At 41.5% G+C, this 23,781-nt stretch overlaps 1 protein-coding gene across 1 annotated transcript in view; it reads right to left on the bottom strand.

Annotated features, from left to right (window-relative positions):
- Positions 1-23,781, bottom strand: part of EXOC4 (exocyst complex component 4) — a 607,587-nt gene that overhangs the window by 506,068 nt on the left and 77,738 nt on the right. Inside the window, exons 6-7 of the mRNA XM_084643015.1 lie at positions 21,308-21,551; positions 11,947-12,124 (exon numbers count right to left, since the gene is read on the bottom strand). Coding sequence (XP_084499141.1) covers positions 11,947-12,124; positions 21,308-21,551 — 422 coding nt within the window. The remainder of the gene's footprint in view (positions 1-11,946; positions 12,125-21,307; positions 21,552-23,781) is intronic.

Raw genomic sequence — 23,781 nt, 5'->3', positions numbered from 1 at the left:
AGGGGAGTGGGGGTGGGGGCCTTGGGACAGGGGCAGGGACCATGAGGAAGAGGCAGGGCAGGGGCTGGAGCAGCTACATTGGGCACCTGGAAATGTCGTGCCCCAAATTTCCTGGTGCCCTACTCAGCTGCATACTTTGTGTATGGGTAGAGATGGCCCTATCAGGAAACACTGATTTTAGTCTCTGCTCTTGCCTATGTGACCCTGGAAAAGTAAGTTCACCTCTCTGTGCCTCTGTTTCCCCTCCCACCTTTTGTCTATCTTTGCTTTTGAGACTGTAAAATCTTCAGGGCAGGGATTGTCTCTTACCATGGGTCTATACGGGGCCTAGCACAATGGGGCTCTAATCTTACCTGTAGCCACTAGGCCTCACTGTAATTTTTTTTTTCTAATTATGGCAATTTTTTATTACTGGGGGGTTTCTCTCTCTTCTTTCCTTATTTTTTGCATTAATTTTAAAAGGATACCCATCAAGTAGTTCTCTTTTTTTTTTTTAAATGCTCCCATTAATTGTTGTACTCTTTTGAAGCTTGAAATTAAAATTTTTCTTCTACCAATTTAGCCCTTTTCCATTTGGCAAACGTGTTTTTTTTCCTTGCATCTCTAATGGAGCTTAAAATTAATGAGTTTTTTGTTTAATGCTTAGATTGTGCACCAACATCACTGATATTAGCACGGTTCTCAACAAGTATAAAGGAGTTTTATACTGATTTTAGATTTATATAGTCCCTTTCACCTGAAAGACATCTAGAGTGCTTTACAAACTGGAAGGCAAAATTCTGCAATCTGAGTCTGTAGCAAGTCTCATCGAGGTATCCCATTACACCTGCTACTTGCATCCAAGGCAGAATTTGGATTTTAACCTATAAGCATCAATCACTTGCCACTGAGGTGCTGCCAAAACTGAGGTAAAATGATGGTTTTTGTTTCCCTTTTTTCTTTTTATAAGCACAGTGCAGATAAAAAACAATCTTAAGGCAAAACCAAGTTAACACAGATCAACCAAGTTAACAGAGCTATCAGGGGAAGGGATAGCTCAGTGGTTTGAGCATTGGCCTGCTAAACCCAGAGTTGTGAGTTCAATCCTTAAGGGGGCCATTTAGGGATTTGGGGCAAAAATGGGGGATTGGTCCTGCTTTGAGCAGGGGATTGGACTAGATGACCTCCTGAGGCCCCTTCCAATCCTGATATTCTATGATCCCTGGCAGGTGTTTCTAAGCTGCTCCACAGTTTAGAACAGAAAGTGAAGAACAACATATAACTAAAACTGCAAGGAGAATTCTATCTGGCAAAGTGTTATAACACACTGAAATTTTCCCAGGGCCCAAGGATTAGCACCCGTACCCTTATAAAGCGTGCCAGGCAATATTTAATGATCAAACATGGCCAGGATTTTTGTATTATAATTCTGAAAAACAGGGCACCAGTAGAAGCAAAATGCACCCCAAACACCATACTGTGGAATTTTTAGTACTATTGAGCAGAAGAGAATCCAAATAAATACCACCACCACCTGTTGATCTGCTAGTACTTCTTCCTCTATCTTCTAGATTTTCCCTGGAAGTCTCCCATCCAAATACTGATCAGGCCCAATTTGCTCAGCTTGCGAGGTATTATATCATAGTCAAGGTACTACAGTTGCACTCCAACAGGTTATATGCATCTAGATAACTGGTCCATCTAGTTCAGTTATCATCTTACTTGATTATTTGAGAGAGAAGAAAACTCGAAGGTACTGTACTCCTAGGATGCCAATCACTGAAGTATTCAGAGTAGCAGCCCGTGTCAGTCTGTATTCGCAAAAAGAAAAGGAGGACTTGTGGCACCTTAGAGACTAACCAATTTATTTGATCATAAGCTTTCGTGAGCTACAGCTCACTTCATCGGATGCGCATTGGATGATTAGGCTCTAAGGCACCACAATCACTGAAGTATGTAGACATGAACCTAGAAAATCTTCAGTGATACATCTTGTTAATTGATCAAGATTATAAAATAGAAGAAAAATCCACCTGAACCCCATAAGCATTAGCCTTCACTGAATCTTAAAACTTTACATTGCAGGAGGGGTGTATATATTTTTGTTCCTGCTCACATAGCAGCAAATGTTGTTCATGCCCCTAAAATGACCTAATCCTCTTTTTAAATCAGCTGAACTGTAAGCCTCAGTGAGCCCCTGTGTCAGTGAACTCAAGTGGTTGATTGCACACTACATAGAAACCAATTAATTTTTTCAGACGCTTTTATCTCTTTGAACTTTAAGTGAATGTTAGAGCTTGTGAAACAGTAGATTGACATCCCAGGGCTAAAATAACTCTATCCACAGAAAAGCTAGAACATGAGAACAGCCATGCAAACTTCTGCCATACCACCCTGCCAACATGGCTCAGTCCGACTTGGAGAGAGCACCTCTTGGAGTGAGAATAATCTTGTCTACAAAAAGAAAAGGAGGACTTGTGGCACCTTAGAGACTAACCAGTTTATTTGAGCATAAGTTTTCGTGAGCTACAGCTCACTTCATCGGATATTTTTCCACTGTATGCATCCGATGAAGTGAGCTGTAGCTCACGAAAGCTTATGCTCAAATAAACTGGTTAGTCTCTAAGGTGCCACAAGTCCTCCTTTTCTTTTTGCGAATACAGACTAACACGGCTGCTACTCTGAAACCAATCCTATGTTATCCACTTAGCTCTTGAGCTGTCTTCCAAGTATATATCTTAAAGCCATAAGGTAACTTAAATATCTTATGTTCTAGATCCTACATACTTCCAAAGAAAAACACAACACACCCAAACTAGGGTAATCATTACGTTTTCCACACCAGGCTGTTTTTTAAGAAATTATGTAAAATGCAAATAAGTTTCTTTTTGGATAAAAAACAGGAAACAAAAATAAAATGGGAAGTCTATAGATCTAGTCTGACTTTAAAAGATTAACAGCTTTGAGAGTATATTCCTTCCTTGTACAGCTAGTCTGGCTGAAGTTGCATTTTTCAAGAGCAGCAGACAATCCACATTCACAAACACCATCCTCCAGGTTTCAGAGTAGTAGCCGTGTTAGTCTGTATCCGTAAAAAGAAAAGGAGTACTTGTGGTACCTTAGAGACTAACACATTTATTAGAGCATAAGCTTTCGTGGGCTACAGCTCACTTCATCGGATGCATACAGTGGAAAAATATAGTGGGGAGATTTTATATACACAGAGAACATGAAACAATGGGTGTTACCATACACATTGTAACAAGAGTGATCAGGAAAGGTGAGCTATTACCAGCAGGAGAGCGGGGGAACCTTTTGTAGTGATCATCAAGGTGGGCCATTTCCAGCACTTTACAAGAACAGTAGGAGGGGAAACAAACAAGGGGAAATAGTTTTACTTTGTGTAATGACACATCCACTCTCAGTCTTTATTCAAGCCTAAGTTAATTGTATCCAGTTTGCAAATTAACTCCAATTCAGCAGTCTCTCATTGGAGTCTGTTTTTGAAGGTTTTTTTGTTGAAGAATTGCCACTTTTAGCTCTGTAATCGAGTGACCAAAGAGATTGAAGTGTTCTCCGACTCGTTTTTGAATGTTATAATTCTTGATGTCTGATTTGTGTCCATTTATTCTTTTACGTAGAGACTGTCCAGTTTGACCAATGTACATGGCAGAGGAGCATTGCTGGCACATGATGGCATATATCACATTGGTAGATGTGCAGGTGAACGAGCCTCTGATAGTGTGGCTGATGTTATTAGGCCCTGTGATGGTGTCCTCTGAATAGATACGTGGACACAGTTGGCAACGGGCTTTGTTGCAAGGATAGATTCCTGGGTTAGTGGTTCTGTTGCGTGGCGTGGGAATGCTGGTGAGTATTTGCTTCAGGTTGGGGAGCTGTCTGTAAGCGAGGACTGGCCTGTCTCCCAAGATCTGCGAGAGTGATGGGTCATTCTTCAGGATAGGTTGTAGATCCTTGATGATGCATTGGAGAGGTTTTAGTTGGAGGCTGAAGGTGATAGCTACTGGCGTTCTGTTATTTTCTTTGTTGGGCCTGTCCTGTAGCAGGTAACTTCTGGGTACTCTTCTGGCTCTGTCAATCTGTTTCTTCACTTCAGCAGGTGGGTACTGTAGTTGTAAGAACGCTTGATAGAGATCTTGTAGGTGTTTGTCTCTGTCTGAGGGGTTGGAGCAAATGAGGTTGTATCACAGAGCTTGGCTGTAGACGATGGATCGTGTGGTGTGGTCAGGGTGAAAGCTGGAGGCATGTAGGTAGGAATAGCGGTCAGTAGGTTTCCGGTATAGGGTGGTGTTTATGTGACCATCGTTTATTAGCACTGTAGTGTCCAGGAAGTGGATCTCTTGTGTGGACTGGACCAGGCTGAGGTTGATGGTGGGATGGAAATTGTTGAAATCATGGTGGAATTCCTCAAGGGCTTCTTTTCCATGGGTCCAGATGATGAAGATGTCATCAATATAGCGCAAGTAGAGTAAGGGCGTTAGGGGACGAGAGCTGAGGAAGCGTTGTTCTAAGTCAGCCATAAAAATGTTGGCATACTGTGGGGCTATGCAGGTACCCATAACAGTGCTGCTGATTTGAAGGTATACATTGTCCCCAAATGTGAAATAGTTATGGGTGAGGACAAAGTCACAAAGTTCAGCCACCAGGTTTGCCGTGACATTATCGGGGATCCTCTCCATTAAATGAAAGAATACTGTTAATGAGACTAATCATTCAGAATTTCAAAAGCATCAGTTCAGTGCACTTAAGGCCATATGAAGGGAAACAGAAAGAGCCAAATCATGGACATTCTTTCAGCATTGGAGGAAACGACAATGTCATTAGTTTCTGTAAAGAGAACCTGTATATATGGATTGCATATACGCCATCTACATTTCATATGGAGTTTATGGAAATAGATATTAAATACACTATACTTCTCTACTGCTTTTCATCCAAAGATCTTAATGTACTTAAATAATCATGTCACACAATACCCTTTTGAAGGAGATGGATCATTTGATGATTACCTGTTCTGTTCATTCCTTCTGAAGCACCTGGTATTGGCCACTGTCGGAAGACAGGCTACTGGGCTAGATGGACCTTTGGTCTGACCCAGTATGGCCATTCTTATGAAATATTATCCTCATTTTACAGATGGGGAAACATAGGCAGAGGCTGGTTAGGTAACATGTCCAAGGACACACAGTTAATGGAAGAGTCAGAAATAGAACCAGGAGTTAAGTATCAAAGTATTCTTCCACTGCACAGTTAACTTGGGCTCTTACTTCAGTATTGACTCAAACTCCACTCCTGTCCACACACAAAATCCTCATGAAAGTTTAGTGGTGCTTTCCATCTGGACAAATTAGCCCAGATTGTTGGAACATATTAAAGAAGTTCTGTATTAAAATCACAAATGAGTTTGATTCCCCATAGTTTAAATTCCCGGGTATTACTAATTAAGAGGGAGGTCTCTTGGTTTTTGGCTGCTAATTGTGTTAGTACATCCTAAGACAGAGTCTGTTCTCAAAGCAATACTTTGTAACAACAGAAACAGCACACAGAGACTCCCCATCCTTTTGTTGTATTTATCTCGCTTTGTTAACAATTGTGATTAAAATAGAGATAGAGGATGTATGTGGATGGATGCTTGGTGTGGATAATAAATGAATGATCAGGGAGGTGCCAGCCTAAGAATCCAGTGTCCATCGGCCGAAGAAGGCGTCAAGTGGAAACAACCAAAGGACCCCCGGAGGGCAGACTGGAATCCACCCAACAGCCTCAAGGATGGGAGAACCGAAGAACAAGATAACATCTGGCAGCACGGAGCCGTCAGGAATGTGCCATCTGCTGATTGATTCAGCAACAGCATGATGAAGCAATTCCCATAGACTGGCGTAGGAATAAATTCCTATAAAAATGGACTCTAGAAACTGAGAACTTTTGGGTCTAATTCTGCAAACCAACTTCCAGGAGCATCAGATGAGCATCTGACTAGGCCCTGCTCCCTCCTCGTGTCCAGGCCACCTGGCCAGTGGCTTGACATGAGCAACTCTAAGGCTGGTAATTATGATAACAACCTTGCAGAACCTGTGTATGTATTATAGCTATAACTAACTGTTTACTATGATTCTTTCTGTAGTCACAATTAATGTGGCATTCTGCCTTTTCCCCTTTAAGATCCTGCTGGTTTTTATTTTATTGGTATAACAAGATGGGGGCATAGGTTAAAGCTCAGGTGCTGCTTTAATTCATGCTGGTAACCCATCCACCTCACAGAGAGGAGGATGCAGGCTAAGTCATCTGAGTGCTGACTGTCTTCCAATACATTCCCACAATTCCCTCTGTGTGCCCAGAAAGACAGAAAGGTTCTCCCAGAATTCACTGGGAAAGAATCAGTGGCTCTCAGCTTACTGAAGCACAGAGTGCCATTAACGGACATGTGAGGAATCAGTAACTCGGGTATGATTTTGCAGTGTGGCTCCTCACACACAGGCACTCAAACTTGGGTGCCAATCACTAGTCTAACTCTGGAGTAACTCAGCAGTGAAGATGTCTTCCCCTATCCTCAATCTCCTGCACTAATCACTAACCCATACTTCCCTCCTATGTATAACAGGATGACTACAGATAAGTATCGGAAAAAGATATGTACATACTGGAGGGAGCACACTTTTTACAATTTAACTTTTCTGCGATCCCCAGCTATGAAATAATACAACAGATTAAAGTGCAGAAGGATTGTCTTTTTCTTAAAGACACAGGACTGGCAGACAGTAGGTATGGATTCTGTTTTGAAAGACTTCTTTTGTGCATTTGGCCAATCACTTCATCTCTCTGCATCTCAGTTTCCCCACCTATAAAATATTTCATGCAGGTTTTGCCAACTAAACTACTTGATGTTTGTATCAGAGTAGCAACCATGTTAGTCTGTATCCACAAAAAGAACAAGAGTACATGTGGCAGCTTAGAGACTAACACATTTATTAAAGCATAAGCTTTCGTGGGCTACAACCCACTTCATCGGATGCATATGTTCCATTCTATGCATCCGATGAAGTAGGTAGGCTGTAGCTCACGAAAGCTTATGCTCTAATAAATTTGTTAGTCTCCAAGGTGCCACAAGTACTCCTCTTCTTTTTGATGTTTGTAATGCATCTTGAGAACCTTGGATCCTATTGGGATCCGGGAAGCAGGCGGGCGAAGCCCATCCACTGCTAACGGATGCCCCCCCAGCCTAAGAGGGGGATCCACAGGTCCTGGACATTGAGAACCTTGGATGGAGCAAATGGAGAGTTATTAATATCACAAAAAGAAGAAATCTGGTAAAGACTTTACCTGGAGGCAGGATACCTGACCCAACAGGCACTCTCCAATTCAAAAGATGTAGAGTCGTGATGTTTCTTGGTTTTCTAGTGCAGCATGGCATTGCACACCCTGATAGCACACAGCTGACAAGATGACTGGCATATCAGACAGGTGACATTTCAGCAGGATCTAACTAAATGCTGGTGTTACTCTGAAGGGCCAGAGGGTGTGGGTATCTGGGCCGGGGGGGGAGGGGGGGGGACTGCAGCTTGGCTGTCGGGGTGAGGGGTATCTGGGCTCTGGGGGAGGGAGGGGTTGTGGGTGTCTGGCCCCCTGGCTGGGCTCTGGAGGGAAATGGGGCAGAGAAACAGGAACTGGGTTGTCATAGAGGTGAGGTTTCTTTAAATCTCTACTCCTGGGAGAATTTTTGTGTGTGTCTGTATTTTTACAGACATACTTGCTGACAGGTATTTTGAAATAAATTACCAAAATAATTGGAACTAGAGTGATAACTTAGTGTTATTTTGACAAATAAAAATTGCAGAATCTTGTTGAATTTTAAAATATTGTGCTCAGGATTTTTATTTTATTCCGCACAGAATGCCCCCAGGAGTAACATAATAGTGTAACCTTTGGGTGGGCTAGACTAGAGTACACTTCGTTGCTCTTCTCCAGTGCTAAAAAAAAAACCCAACTCCCATAGAAAAGTAGCTGGAGACCCAGAGTTCAGTCTCTACTAAGGATTTTCAGCAAGGATTGCACAGGCTCAAACTCCCCACATTCAAGTCCCAAAAGGAACTAAAAAATGAATTTAATTAAACAACTTTATAAAATTTTATGATAAATAATCATCTAATTTTTACAGCATAATATGGTATTTTATAATCCACAGGCATTATCTTCACAGTCATATATAAACATAAATAAAGAAAAATTAAAATCTGAACAGTTTAGTCCCCACAGAACCACAGTGAGAAGTAACAGAGAATTCCCAAAAACTTAGGTTCAGTTCACCTAAGTCTCAGTCTTTGATCACCAAATCTATACAGTCTGCTGAGTCTAAAACAACATCTTCCCTCCACTTGCTTGTAGAAATCTTCAGTTGGAATCCATGCAGACTCTTCCTCTGCTGAAATCACTGTTAGCCAGCCAGCTAACTGATTAACCCATCACTCCATTAAGTATATAGATATAAAAAAAACTGCTGCAAAATGCTTCAGAGTTAGGGACGACAGCCTGCTTTCTGCTCCTGGGCTCAGCTTCTCCCAACTCACCCAGGGCACATGGCCCCCTGCAAAGCAGCTACCCTGACCGCTTGCCCTCATGGAGTGTGATGCCAGTAACAGGGAACCTATCGGAGCATACCCGAAACTACCACACCCAATTCCAGAAGCTTCTGGATGTGGGGTGCTAAATCTGCCTAGCAACAATGACTCAGACACAACTCACTCCTGCCTCCCACCAATAGGTCTCTTAAAGAGATATCTCCCTATTAGGCACATGGGTTACAACAGAATCGAGCACTAACAGTGAATATTACTGGGAAACATTCAGACATCTACAGGAAAAATAAGTCAGGTCATTTGAGCTGATAGAAAAAAATTAATACCGTCTTACATTTTTCACAAGGGTGCCTCTCCACCCCCAACATATACACACAAATGTATGTATGTATGCATGCTGCTAGAAAAACAGCTACTTCATAATATATTACACATGCACACACACTATTAGAGGACATGTTATCCATGTGAAAAATTGTAGAGGCATGGGACACACTGCATAGGCATTAATATATTTCATTCATCTTTGACTGCATCACCTGACTTCACTTCTGCCACTAATCCATCTTCTCACAATTTCTTCCATCCTTCCTAACACCTGAACACATTGAAACATACACTGATTTTTTTAAAAACAAGCTGCCAAAGAAATGTTTCCTCTTCTTCCTCACAAAAATGTGGAATTTCAGTCCTTAAATTATTGCTGTTCAAGAACCAGAATGGACACAATTTAGTTATAGGCCAGTAAAGGTTTTCTATACCTCAAAGTGTCAACTTTAAAGTCCACTATCTTATGAACATAAATAGCAGGTGGCTTGGGGGAGGGGGCCTAACTCCCCCTCCCTCCATGTCTATCTCTGCCGCTGGGGCATAGAGCTTCAGGAGCAGTCTAGAGTGTTGCTCCAACAGATGAAATACAGGACATCGCTACGCTCCAGCATGTCAGAAATAACCACTGCACTTTCTCAGCCTGCCAATTCTGCTCCGCTCCAGGCCACCCCGTGTGCACAACCCAGTCAACACTGCCTGAAACTTGTAGTCCCCTCAGGGGACTAGGCTCCCTGCCTCTAACCAGCTGTCTTCAGGCTCTGCACACAAACTACCACAAGGCCAACTGGGAGGCTAGATCACAGGGAGTTATTTATCCTTCCCACCCCCATCTTCCCCACCACCACCAAACAAACCATCTTATCTCCCACTCTTTTTATATGCCACATTTTACCTGGTTTCCTTTGGCATTAAATTAAAAACAGTGACAACTAAAATGAATGTCAAGGACACCACTGCCAAGCAGCTCTGACTAATGTTTGACCTGAGCTCCAAGAAGTTGTTAAGAATGGCCTTGTGTATGATGTGCCCAGAGGAAAGAAACTTTTCAGTTTTTTTAGCAGGGATGAAAGAAAGTTTTCCAGACCTCACCATGTTGTTCAAAACTTTACAAATGAGAACTGATACGCCAGATACTTAAAATAAACTAAATGATATATATCTTAAAAGGGGTTTTAAACCATCATCTCTCATCCTACTCTAATAGCAGAAGAGTCCCTTTGAAGACAACATGAGTCTTGCCTGCTTGAAAAGTGCAGAGTCAAGCCCTTCAGCTGCGAGCAGCAAAAGCCAATGGGCCAGGGAGGGGATCTGGGCCCGGCCTGCGGGGCAGGAACTGCTGCTGAGTATGGGGAGGACTCGCTTTCTAACCCCACCTTAGGGGCCTCCCCTCCATAGGAGGCTGAGATAAAGACAGTGACCTCCCCCACTCCACACACACACACTGGAGAGTGGGGCCTCATAAAAGAGGCTCCTCCCACACACCCACTGGAGTGCACCTAGCCACCAATGCTTGTGACCCTGCAGTGCAATAAATAGGAGCTCTCTACAAACAGAAATAGGGAAGACTCCCAGCTTCCCATGACGATCCAGCACTTATTTCCAGCCCCAGATGGGCACAAGACTATGGAGTTTGAATTGCTGTCATTTTTATGTGCAGAAAAGCTATTTTAGGTCATTTCTGGAGGGTGTTATGGCTCCCTCTGAGCTCTGAACAGTCAGGCTTATAGCAACTAAGCATCACAGGTAGTAGATGACAAGAAACAGTCCCAATAACAAAGTTTAAAGCTCTCTCACTTGATTCTTCTGTCACGGAGGAGACACACTCGGTTGGGGAGAGTATAAAGGTTTTCTCAATTTTATAGTTCACCATTTATGAGGGATGCAACCATCACCAACTCTTGCCGATAAGGGAAAATTACTTGCCTTGTAATTCTGCTTCTCTGGCAATAACATTGTGCAAGATTCTCACTCCTGGGCCTCTGTTTCCTAGAGTGAGACTGGCAGAACTGCCAAAGCTCTTAAAGGTTTTTTGGCCCTCAAGGGCCAAGATAGCATAGCCAGAGCATGAACTAGGCACTCTATTGCCATCCACAAGCTTAACCATTGCCACTAACCTGTTCCAGTCAGCTCTAATTGCACAAGGTTTTTAAAATTTGTGACGGTCACTAGCCTGGGGCTGAATATTATCTATCCTGAGGTTTGGGCAGGTATAATAACAAAGGGAAGGAGGGTTAAAATTCACATCGGGAGAGAAAGAAACGTGTGTGGGTCAAACTGATTCTTTATAAAGAGCCTGTTTGAAGATGCCTACAGGGCTAGAAAGAGGCCCGGGGAAAAGAGATTAATTGGCAAAGAGCTGGTAAGCCAATCAAAACTACTTAATAAGTCACACGTGGTGTATGCAGTTATCCATACCTACATATGTAGAGACAGTTATCACACACCACTGTGCAGTTAAACTGAACAACAAAGAAAATGCTTTGAGCAGGAGGTTGGACTAGATGACCTCCTGAGGTCCCTTCCAACCCTAAGTCTATGAAATAAAACATGGAACTTTCTATAATCCTTTACAGCAGAGTATACCACAATTTAGAACAAAAGTTGAAGAGTCTTCAGAGAAAATATGCAGGCAGCAGCTCCAGCCTGAGTGTCTCAGCTGACTGCAATGAAGGCATGCTGACAAAAGGAGACAGGTGGTTTCAGTTGTGACACTCCATGTGACAGGAAAATGTGATAAGGTAACAACACTGAGTTAAATGTTACTGTTTGAAAGCTTTTGATAACATCATTTGGTAACTTGGCAGGTAACTTGTATCACCTCTTCACGTACCATAAAGATGAAGCCAAAACAGACGTTGATTGCTGGGGTTTATGTGCTTTGGGACCCAGCAGTCCATTATAACAACACGGACACTTACCCAACAATAAAGACAAATTCCAGCATGTATGCTTCTTGAGCCTCTATAGGAATGAATTTTCTGGCAAATTGTCAGCAAAAATTGCTGGTCTAAACTGAGTGCATGACTGTTTGAGAGATCCTTACCTGCAAGACATCCTGGATCTTCACCCACACATCTGCCATGTCATACAATTTGACATCACCGTCATACAGGCTGGATGGAAAGGCCACGGTCTGCCGAAGATGTCCCAGCACCACAGAGTGAGCAGCCGCTACAGCATTGAATTTGTCAAAGAGAAGTTCAAGCAGTTCCAGAAGTAAACTAGAAGGAAGGACAAACGCATTGAAGACCATAAAGCATTCTGATAACATAGTAATGAAGGCCATACAAGTACCTTAGATAGACATAGTGGGAGGCAGGAGGTAGGGGCTTATCTGTTTTCTTCCCCTCTCTTAAATTGAAAGAGAAGGTAAGTCTCATTTACTTACACACACAGACTCAAAATAATATGGTATTCAACGGTTTCGTGACATTTTGGATTATGGGATGAACAGTATGAAAGAATTTAAAAACGTACATGAAAGATCAGAAACCAAAAGTATCAGGGCTTATCAGCTGTGTCAATCATCAAAATTTTATTACTACACATAAGGTGTTATAGCTAGAACCTCATCTAGGTGTACAGCACATTAGCTGTTCCCTATGGCTTCTTTACTGCCCAATTATTGTAATTAATGTGCCATTGCAAAAGCCTGTAACTATTGTGTGACAAGACAATGACTTACCACAACTGATATTATTTAGAAGAAAATGTCAATTAAGTTTGTTGCTGTTATGAAGTTATACAAACACCCCCAGGCCCAAAGATAGTGGTCCCCTCACATATGTCACTTAGCCATCTTGGACAAAAACATTCTCTTGACCTTACAGCACAGACACAAAAGGTAAAAGCAGGACATTACCAACAGAAATGTCTATTCCAGATAGCTCACTATAGAACGTAATCCTTCAAATGTATCCCTCTAATTTAAGTACCACATGGGCAACTGCCAGAGTTCTCAGATGGGGTATGCAGCTAATACACATTACCAGTGTCAAACACAGAGCTCATGGTTAAGGAGAAAAGCTTTTTGATTACACTGAAAGGACAATCACACTGATGTGATTGGAATAACAGAGACTTGGTGGGATAACTCACATGACTGGAGTACTGTCATGGATGGATATAAGCTGTTCAGGAAGGACAGGAAAGGCAGAAAAGGTGGGGGAGTTGCACTGTATGTAAGGGAGCAGTATGACTGCTCACAGCTCAAGTATTAAACTGCAGAAAAACCTGAGTGTCTCTGGATTAAGTTTAGAAGTGCGAGCAACAAGGGTGATGTCGTGGTGGGAGTCTGCTATAGACCACCGGACCAGGGGGATGAGGTGGATGAGGCTTTCTTCAGGCAACTCACAGAAGTTACTAGATCACAGGCCCTGGTTCTCATGGGAGACTTCAATCACCCTGATATCTGCTGGGAGAGCAATACAGCAGTGCACAGACAATCCAGGAAGTTTTTGGAACGTGTAGGGGACAATTTCCTGGTACAAGTGCTGGAGGAACCAACTAGGGGAAGAGCTCTTCTTGACCTGCTGCTCACAAACACGGAAGAATTAGTAAGCAAAAGTGGATGGGAACCTGGGAGGCAGTGACCATGAGATGGCCGAGTTCAAGATCCTGACACAGGGAAGAAAGGAGAGCAGCAGAATATGGACCCTGGACTTCAGAAAAGCAGACTTTGACTCCCTCAGGGAACTGATGGACAGGATCCCCTGGGAGAATAACACGAGGGGGAAAGGAGTCCAGGAGAGCTGGCTGTATTTTAAAGAATCCTCATTGAGGTTACAGGGACAAACCATCCCGATGTGCAGAAAGAATAGTAAATATGGCAGGCGACCAGCTTGGCTTAACAGTGAAATCCTTGCTGATCTTAAACACAAAAAAGAGGCTTACAAGAAGTGGAAGATTGGACAAATGACCAGGGAAGAGTATAAAAATATTGCTTGGGCATGCAGGAGTGAAATCAGGAAGGCCAAATCACACTTGGAGTTGCAGCTAGCAAGAGATGTTAAGAGTAACAAGAAGGGTTTCTTCAGGTATGTTAGCAACAAGAAGAAAGTCAAGGAAAGTGGGGGCCCCTTACTGAATGATGGAGGCAACCTAGTGACAGAGGATGTGGAAAAAGCGAATGTACTCAATGCTTTTTTTGCCTCGGTCTTCACAAACAAGGTCAGCTCCCAGACTGCTGCACTGGGCAGCACAGCATGGGGAGGAAGCGACCAGCCCTCTGTGGAGAAAGAAGTGGTTCAGGACTATTTAGAAAAGCTGGACGTGCACAAGTCCATGGGGCTGGATGTGCTGCATCCGAGAGTGCTAAAGGAGTTGGCGGATGTGATTGCAGAGCCACTGGCCATTATCTTTGAAAACTCATGACTATCGAGGAAAGTCCCGGACGACTGGAAAAAGGCTAATGTAGTGCCCATCTTTAAAAAAGGGAAGAAGGAGGATCCTGGGAACTACAGGCCAGTCAGCCTCACCTCAGTCCCTGGAAAAATCATGGAGCAAGTCCACAAGGAATCAATTCCGAAGCACTTAGAGGAGAGGAAAGTGATCAGGAAGTCAGCATGGATTCACCAAGGACAAGTCATGCCTGACTAATCTAATTGCCTTCTATGACGAGATAACTGGCTCTGTGGATGAGGGGAAAGCAGTGGACGTGTTGTTCCTTGACTTTAGCAAAGCTTTTGACATGGTCTCCCACAGTATTCTTGCCAGCAAGTTAAAGAAGTATGGGCTGGATGAATGGACTATAAGGTGGACAGAAAGCTGGCTAGATTGTCAGGCTCAACGGGTAGTGATCAATGGCTCCATGTCTAGTTGGCAGCCGGTATCAAGTGGAGTGCCCCAAGGGTCAGTCCTGGGGCCGGTTTTGTTCAATATCTTCATAAATGATCTGGAGGATGGTGTGGATTGCACCTTCAGCAAGTTTGCAGATGACACTAAACTTGGAAGAGAGGTAGATATGCTGGAAGGTAGGGATAAGATACAGAGGGACCTAGACAAATTAGAGGATTGGGCCAAAAGAAATCTGATGAGGTTCAACAAGGACAAGTGCAGAGTCCTGCACTTAGGACGGAAGAATCCCATGCACCGCTACGGACTAGGGACCGAATGGCTCGGGAGCAGTTCTGCAGAAAAGGACCTAGGGGTTACAGTGGATGAGAAGTTGGATATGAGTCAACAGTGTGCCCTTGTTGCCAAGAAAGCCAATGGCATTTTGGGATGTATATGTAGGGGCATTGCCAGCAGATCGAGGGACGTGATCGTTCCCCTTTATTCAACACTGGTGAGGCCTCATCTGGAGTACTGTGTCCAGTTTTGGGCCCCACACTACAAGAAGGATGTGGAAAAATTGGAAAGAGTCCAGCGGAGGGCAACAAAAATCATTAGGGGACTGGAACACTTGACTTATGAGGAGAGGCTGAGGGAACTGGGATTGTTTAGTCTGCGCAAGAGAAGAATGAGGGGGGATTTGATAGCTGCTTTCAACTACCTGAAAGGGAGTTCCAAAGAGGATGGCTCTAGACTGTTCTCAGTGGTAGGAGATGACAAAACAAGGAGTAATGGTCTCAAGTTGCAGTGGGGGAGGTTTAGGTTGGATATTCGGAAAAACTTTTTCACTAGGAGGGTGGTGAAGCACTGGAATGCGTTACCTAGGGGGTTGGTGGAATCTCCTTCCTTAGATATTTTTAAGGTCAGGCTTGACAAAGCCCTGGCTGGGATGATTTAGTTGGGGCTTGGTCCTGCTTTGAGCAGGGGGTTGGACTAGATGACCTCCTGAGGTCTCTTCCAACCCTGATATTCTATGATTCTATGACAAGTCTAGGAAGGTAGAGAAGCACAGTACAACAGGTCTATGGCTTGTCTGTACATTATACTAAAAATAGAGATGGGCTGAAACAAAGTGCCTGATTAAAAACTCTGACCTTTAGAAAGCTTGGATCCTGAACTGAACTTCATTGTTGCCCTGATCTGTACCACATCCCGGACCCAAACACCTTTATAAATACCAGAAAAGTTCAAATCTGGACCCAGATCTGAAATGTGCAGCTCTAGTCTCTCTCAGATGAAACAAAATATAAAATCCTGTACTGCAAGGCAATTCCATTTTGTGGTACCAGGAGCTTTTCCCTTCACCTTTAATGTTAGGAAATGCCTACAAATTAGTAGCAGGTAAAAGTGACAGCCTGGGGATGATGTAGAACAGAAATACTGCTTTTGAAGATGGGTGTATACTGAACAAGGTGTTTTTGGTATAGAAGCCAGGAGTCTGTATGCGCATTTGGGAACTAGGATATTTGGGTGGTAAGGCATGTGTAGTTGTATATGTTGCCTTACGTTAACTGACTGCATGTATTTGAGCAATCTTAACTTTCAATAAAGTTGTTTGTATGGGAACTTCCACTGTTTTTCAAGTTAGCAACAGTACCTTAAATAGCTTTGGAATACAAGTTGTGGAGGAGAGTAGCCCTCTTCTGCTACAATAGGTCTTTGCACGTGTGTGTTTACCAGGGGAAAGCATCAACGTTCAACCCCTGGGATATGGATGAGGAGGAGAAGGCAGTGGAAAGAAGGCTTTAGTCTAAATAACATCTGCACATTATTTATTTATTTGTTAGTTATTTATAGTTTATTTATGCATAAAGCAACCAATAAGAACCTTTTTTTGGGGGAAATCATAGAATCAGATTCTTACTGGTTGCTAACCACTAAAAAAACATCTTGATTTGCAACTAAATATAGTTTTTACATGATTTGGTTCTTTTTTCTGCAAACCAGGAAGACACACTCTCTCTATACACATTTATTTAATCAATTAGATTTCTTAACATATATTTTAGGCACACGCACACACACACACACACACATATATATATATATATATATATATCTTAAGATTTTGATTCCTAATTTGTACAATTTATGTTAAACAATGGAGAATGATGCATTTCTCATTTACTAGATGATTAATTTTTTACTTGTAATTTGTGTCAAGCTACATTTGAATGGAAATAGGGATTTAATTAAAAATGCACAAAAACAGCATTTTAAGATGGTGTTATTTTACTAATAAAAATAACCTTAATTATTCTGGATACATAAGAAAACAGTAAGTTTATCAAACACAAAATGTTGGGTTGCAAGAGACCGCAAGAAGTCATTAAGTCCAACCCCCTATACAGTGGCAGGACCAAATAAACCTAGACCATCCCTAACAGGTGTTTGTTCAACCTGTTTTTAAAAACCTCCAATGATGGGGATTCCACAACCTCCCTTGGAAACCTATTCCAGAGCTTATATACCCTTATAGTTCGAAAGTTTTTCCTAATATCTAACCTAAATTAAAATGTTTTACATTTAAAATTAACTGCTTTATTAACCAAAGGATGTAGTAACAGCAATTAGTGAATTGAACTGGTTATTTCTGGTCACCCTGTCCTTCAAAATTTTAGAACTAATAGGTGTCATCTCCTCCCACCTGTTATTTACTCAGAGGTAGGAAGAGGAAAACAAGCTTGCCAGCTTTTTTTCAACTCCCAGTCAGTTTCTCAATTTTGAATGAACTAGTCAAGAACTGAATAAACTGAAGAAAATATTCTCTCTGCATATGCAGAAGAGGCTAGTGCTGTCAAAAGCTGGTTTAGCACTTCAACCAACTCTGGTTCCTGGTGCTTGGCCAGCGACTTCCAACCACTTTGGTGGCCTGACTTTCTTTAAAACTTCGGCAGGAAATAAGTACATCTTGAATATATTTCTATTTAATTTAAATGACTAAGAGATTTTAGTAATTTTAGGCCTTAATATAGGTTGTCATAATTTCAAATTTAAATAGGTTTATGTTTCAAAAGTGAACTTTATTTAATTTTAATTTTAAAATCCAATTTCTAAAATCCAATTTTTTAAAAAAGCATCTACTTTATCCATCCTGAAAACAGAGCTTCTATTTCTGATAAAAACAACAAGGAGTACGGTGCCACCGGACTCCTCGTTGTTTTTGTGCATACAGATTAACACGGCTCCCCTCTGATATTTCTGATAGGCAGCTTCTCCATCAGATAGACAACCTAAGGCTTGGGAGAGCTGAGCCTCAGTTTGATAGACCTTATTAGGTACAAAAGATAGGGGCTCACTATAGCAGGCGCAAGTGAGGAGGCAAAAAGGCAGCAAGGGTGAGGAACTGGTAAGGGTGGAAGCCAGAGAACCAGGGTGCCAAATATGACATGGAGGCAGAATTTGTGAGGGTTTGGCATTTTCATATTGAAAGGACTTATACCCTGCTTTGCGCGGAAAACTGAAGGCAACCTTAATTTGAAGCCGATGGGCACCTTCATAATTAAACATACATAATTGTGAAAATTTATCAGCCCAGGCACAAAATCGATTCACCTGCCATTACCATGGCAACAATGAAGCCAAATAATAATTTAGTCACCCATAGAAAAAAGAAAAAAGTTGTTTGCCCCAAGCAAGCACAATTTTGCAAGTCTGGATTAAATAGGTTAGACAGATGTCAGATATAAGAAAATATAAATGAGAGATGTGTTTGTAATAAAAAGGGATTAAGTAAACTTGTTTGCAGAATTTAAAACTGTTCACCCTGTTGGCACTCAATGATGTTATGCATTGAACAAAAAGGTATTTATATTTTTTCTTAATTACAAGTGCCTTCATATTCTCACATTATGGCATGGGTTGATTGGAAGCTCCCAACTGGCACTCTCTGTGACAGTCATCATTTTAGCTAATGAACTACCATACGTCCTTCTCCCATTTAAACAGCTCCCATCCTTTCCAGTTCTCCTTGTAGTCAAGTCCCCTGAAGCTTCTAATCATGTTTAATTGCCCTTTTTCTGGACCTTTTCTAAATCTCTTAGGCCATTTTGAGACAAGGTGACTGAAAATTAATGCAGTGCGGGTTAAAGAGACCACATAACGCATCACAAAAATAGTTCACTCCAAAGGCATAAGTTGTGGGGGAGGGTCTTTTTGGAGCAAGTGACCTGAGCAGAACAAATATCTGCAATGACAAAGGGCTGCTCGGGCAGTTTGTCAGTTCAAGTTCTCAGCATCCACTCACCAAGAAATACATAAACATGTCGACAGAAAGTGACACATGCCCTGAGGCAACTCCTATTGTCTGGGCAATAAAAGAGAATGAGTCCATAGGAAGTGACTGCTGACACTTACATGAGGTCACCAATGATAATGCATGCACTTTACCAGTGATAACGTCCTTTGCTTAGTTCAGGGTAATTTGGAGTTCGATGTTTTGTTTAGTTTTTGCTGTTCAAGCCTCAGCAACAAGAGTTGGTAAAAACAAGTAAGGAAATTTCCTAAGACCTCTGAAAGGAAAAGCTGCATGGGTTTGGTAATGAGATAGTTATTATGCCTGCTCAGTGAGTCGGATCTTCAATCGATGTAAAACCTCATAGCTCAGTTGAAGACACTGGAGCGATGACAATTTACACAGCCAGAGGATCTGGCCCAATATCTTTGTCCATCAGTAGTAATGTTACCAGTCTTCTCAAACTAAAACTAATACAATAGTTTTACTCTTTCACTATACCTTGTCCTTCATAGCCAGGTCAGAGATTTCTGTAGATACTATTTACAATCTAATGAACTGCTCACGAAGGAGATAAAATCAGAACCTTTTCTCCACAAAATAATTGTTCAAGGGAATGCACAAACTGCTAGAAATATTAAAGAACCCAGGTACTGTTCTAAACACCAGTGGTAGTGATAAAGGTTGGAAGAGAGACTAGCTACAGAAAAGCCAAAATCAGTTCCAACTATGTGGAGATTCCACAGTAGTTCTACACAACTACATTGCAGTCTACAGTTTTGATAATTTCTACAACTGCTTAAGCAGAGTAAACCTCCTACTTCCCTCTAGTGGTTAATGGTGCCCTCAACCTGCTTATCTCCAGCGGAGGTGAACGCAGGGTAGGGTGAGATTGAGGTATATCATGGTCAATTACAGAGAAAATGCATTCCCCCCCCAAAAAAATTTGTTATCGTATGTAGTAGTATATAAACGGCTTTTAAAAATTGTGTATTCTGTAAACGCATTGTGAATTAATATTTCAGAACAGTATGGAAGTTATAGAGTTTACTAGGCTAGGCTAATGATAGGCAGAAAAATAAAATATTCAACAGTGAGATTAAAGTACCACACCTTTTCATAATCCAAACTGGGGCACTGTCAAATTAGGAAACTCTAGGGCTGTGCTCCAGAAGTGTAACTTTTTCTCATGGAATGATAGAATTTAAATCATTTTGATGAGAAGTTCCTAAAGGAATTACTCTAGAATTTCCAAACACAGACTTCCTGGCCTCCAGCCCAAGCAGAAGGGGACATGACACTTTTCAAAGGGAAAGAATACCAGTCAGTCTTTCAACAGTCAGCACCCAGTCTTGGAAAAACAGACAATACAAGTTATGTGCACATCTGGTTACTGCAAGCTGCCCATAAGAAGTTTAATTATAGATTCAGATCCTTTGGGCTTTTCATCTTTTTTAGTCATCTTTATTAGTCATTTTATTTGTTAGTAGTAATCATTTTTATGGATATCTTCTAAGTACAGTAGCTGAAGACAGACAATGAGCTCGGATATGAAAGACACCAAAGGGTATTCATATCCGATTCTAGCTTTAAGATGAACTAAAACATATTATACCCGCCAAGTCCTGAGATCAAGAACCTACCATCATTAAAAACCTTAACAACATTTAAACAGTGTTGAGAGGCATACTCTACACATCTTTAACTTTTTACAGAATTTGGCTCTTGTGGGGGAAAAAAGAACCTTTGGCTTTTAAGACAGGAGTTGTCACTTACTCAGTTAAAAACGTAGCTAATTTGTCTAGGTTGGCTGCGTTTCCCAACTGTCTACATGTGATTTCTGTTAATTGGGGACTCTTACATTTTATTTCATTTGTTTTTCTAAAGATTTTAAATTCACCTTTTAAAAACAGGAGATGCCTTATGGAAAACATTGCATATCATTCTGTTTATTAACAATTCTCCCTCTGCCCTTATCAGAGGATGATTCCTCCATCATTTTTTATATTCTTGGGAGGTCTGCATGGAAACAAAACCCATGTGTCTTAGGAGCTCATCAGCTGCTGATGATCATTCATTCATATCAACTTTTATAAAACCATGTGCCCAGTGCCCAGACCTCTGGGTACATTAACACAATTAAAAAAATATTACCTGATCCTGCAAAAAGCTAAATGGGACTTAGTTTCCCAAGTCACTGGGGCACATGTTTAAAATTTTGAGACTACTGCTGTAGTCAAAGGGCTGCTGGTGCTCCTGAGGGTGATGGCCTCAGCCCACAGCTTACTTTTGCAGCGAATGCCAATACTCCATATCTCAGCATTTGAAATGTGCCTACCTGGGCTGGTTTTCCTGGGAAAGGCTCTCTCCTTTCTGGTAGCCACTGTCCGCCACTTGCGTTGTGGACCTCTTGACAATCTGCTTGAGCTCCTGTTCCAGACGATCCTTGATAGCCTTCACGGTCTCAGGGATTTTTTTCAGTTTGGCCAGCCCTTTGATGAGGATCCCCATGAAGACAGTACTGTTCTCCTCCGGATCCAGCTCCATATCTTCTTTAATCTCCAGCACACTCACTTCTCGCACTGAAATCACACCACCACCACAAACAATTGTTTAGACCACTCAAAGTAAGATCAACACCAAGCAAATGTAATGTTCCAATTGGCTTGTCAAAGCAGAACTCTGTCTGTCATGGACTACTGCAGGAATAAACGCTGAAACACAAAACAACTCAATTTCTTCACTATACACAAAACATAGCAGCCTGCAAAGTAGACTGATTCAAAGTCAGAGGTTATACACAGGGAGGAATAAGTTACCTGCAAGTTCTGCGGTATATTGAACTCTAGTGTGATTAAGACATTCATAAAATATGAGCTTTATTAATAATCATTTTAGTGCTATACATATCAATGCAATTATAGGCTTGAACCCCCAACCTAGCTATTTTCCATGTTTCACAAAAGAGAATTTTTTATTGTGAGAACCAATTATTTTAGCAAGAACAAACTCCTGAAGAATTTGTAGGAAAGGACTTTTTCTTTTCCTCTTTGCATTCTAGTTTACAATAAAGTATGGAATGATGGTTTGATGTTATCCTATTCTATTTTATTACTGCTGTCAAGAGACTGAAGATATTAATCACACTCTTTAATAAGAACCTTTTAGTAAGTTGTCTAAAAGAGAAAAAGGATTAGGTTTGAAAAACTAGATGGAGAATTAAGGGTACTCTGCATACAGTCCCCTTGAAATAACATGGAGTATCTTGACATGAAGTTCTGTTGCTAGGAGACCATAACCACAAAATCTCAGGGTAATGTGTTTTTGTTTTAAGTATGCTCATTAATCAACATTTCTTAATTTACAGATAATGAACAGTAACAAAAGGGAGCCTATGCTAAAGACTGGGTGAAACACCTAATTGATACACTGAAAAGCCAACATGAAGTGAAAGTCTTCAAGGCAAGTCCAACCAAAATGTGTTGTAAAGAAAGAACTGTATGGCCACATGGATTGTTAACAGAAGTATACAGACACACAGCTCAGAAGTATACAGATAAAGAGATTCCAACCTCATAATGGTTACTGATACAGAGATTAGAGACAAATATCTGTTTCATCCTGATGGTGTTGAACCAAGCTCAGACTGCTGGACAACAAATTACTCCAGTAACTTATACTGCTCTATAATGGACTGATTTAAAAATATGCTTCTAGAATCATCCAAGAATGTAAAGAAAGTTTATATAAACCACCAGAGAACTTCAAAATGGATTTCACAAACAAGAGAAACAGCATGTCACAAGGAACACAGAGCTCTAGAGCTAGCTATGGAGGTAACATCACCTGAAACAGAAGGTCCATCAACAGGCTTGCCTAAATGTCAGAACAAAGATGTCAAAACAAGAGTTCTCGGAAAAGAATGTTCCAAACAGGTGCCTCCTCATTGACATCTCAGCTCTGGCCCTTCCTATGCTTCTTCCGCCTCAGTAACTATTGCAATAGGAAAAGTAAAATTTTGGACATCTTCTTCCTGAATTTAAGAAGTGAAAAAAGTTGCTTACTGCTTTACAACCTGAGTAACAAAGACTGAAAAGCCAATGTGAAAGTAAAAGGCAACGTAACTATAAATATTTTCTATAGTGTACATTGTCACATCATATAAAGTCCTAGGCAAAGCCACTCGTTATATTTACACTTTGTTTAACCACCACCCAGATACAAGCTCCATAATTCATCAAAATGTTAGAGGGGTACTTCTGAGTTTATGTTATCTCCTCCAGGAGAGGGGAATGTATTAATCTAATCCCTTTAGCAAAGTCTCTGACCAACGCTCCCATATTCCTATTGCTGTGGACCATGACATGACTTCTGCCCACCGAAGTAGGGCAAGACTAACAAATCTTGCTTGGAACTTGTTCAAATCTACTTCAGTCAGGCCATTTAGAAAGGCACACTTGGAGCAGGTGCAAGTTACAAACCTCAAGCACCTTCTGGAGACAGCTCATCACCAGGCCCACAAAAGTTCAAAATTGCCCTGCACACCATCTCCTCCCAGAAAGTGCAGATGTAATTGTTACATTTTCCTATGCGCTTTGTTGTCATGTTACTATTTATTTTGCATCATTTTTAATAGGTTAGTTAAAATTTATTTCAGTGCCAGCTGACTTGCACACATATTACCCTGATGGTATCCTTTTAATTATAGATCTGACTGACCTGCTCAGCAGAGATTACACTCTTCCCCGGCATAACCTCAGACTCTGTCCCGTCAGCTCAGCCCAGCCCCGTTGTGCTACAGGAGTTTGCTCA

This window comes from Lepidochelys olivacea, assembly GCF_965140295.1.
Source record: "Lepidochelys olivacea isolate rLepOli2 genome assembly, chromosome: 1".
Taxonomy (NCBI): domain Eukaryota; kingdom Metazoa; phylum Chordata; order Testudines; family Cheloniidae; genus Lepidochelys; species Lepidochelys olivacea.
This window is presented reverse-complemented; position numbering and strand designations above follow the sequence as displayed.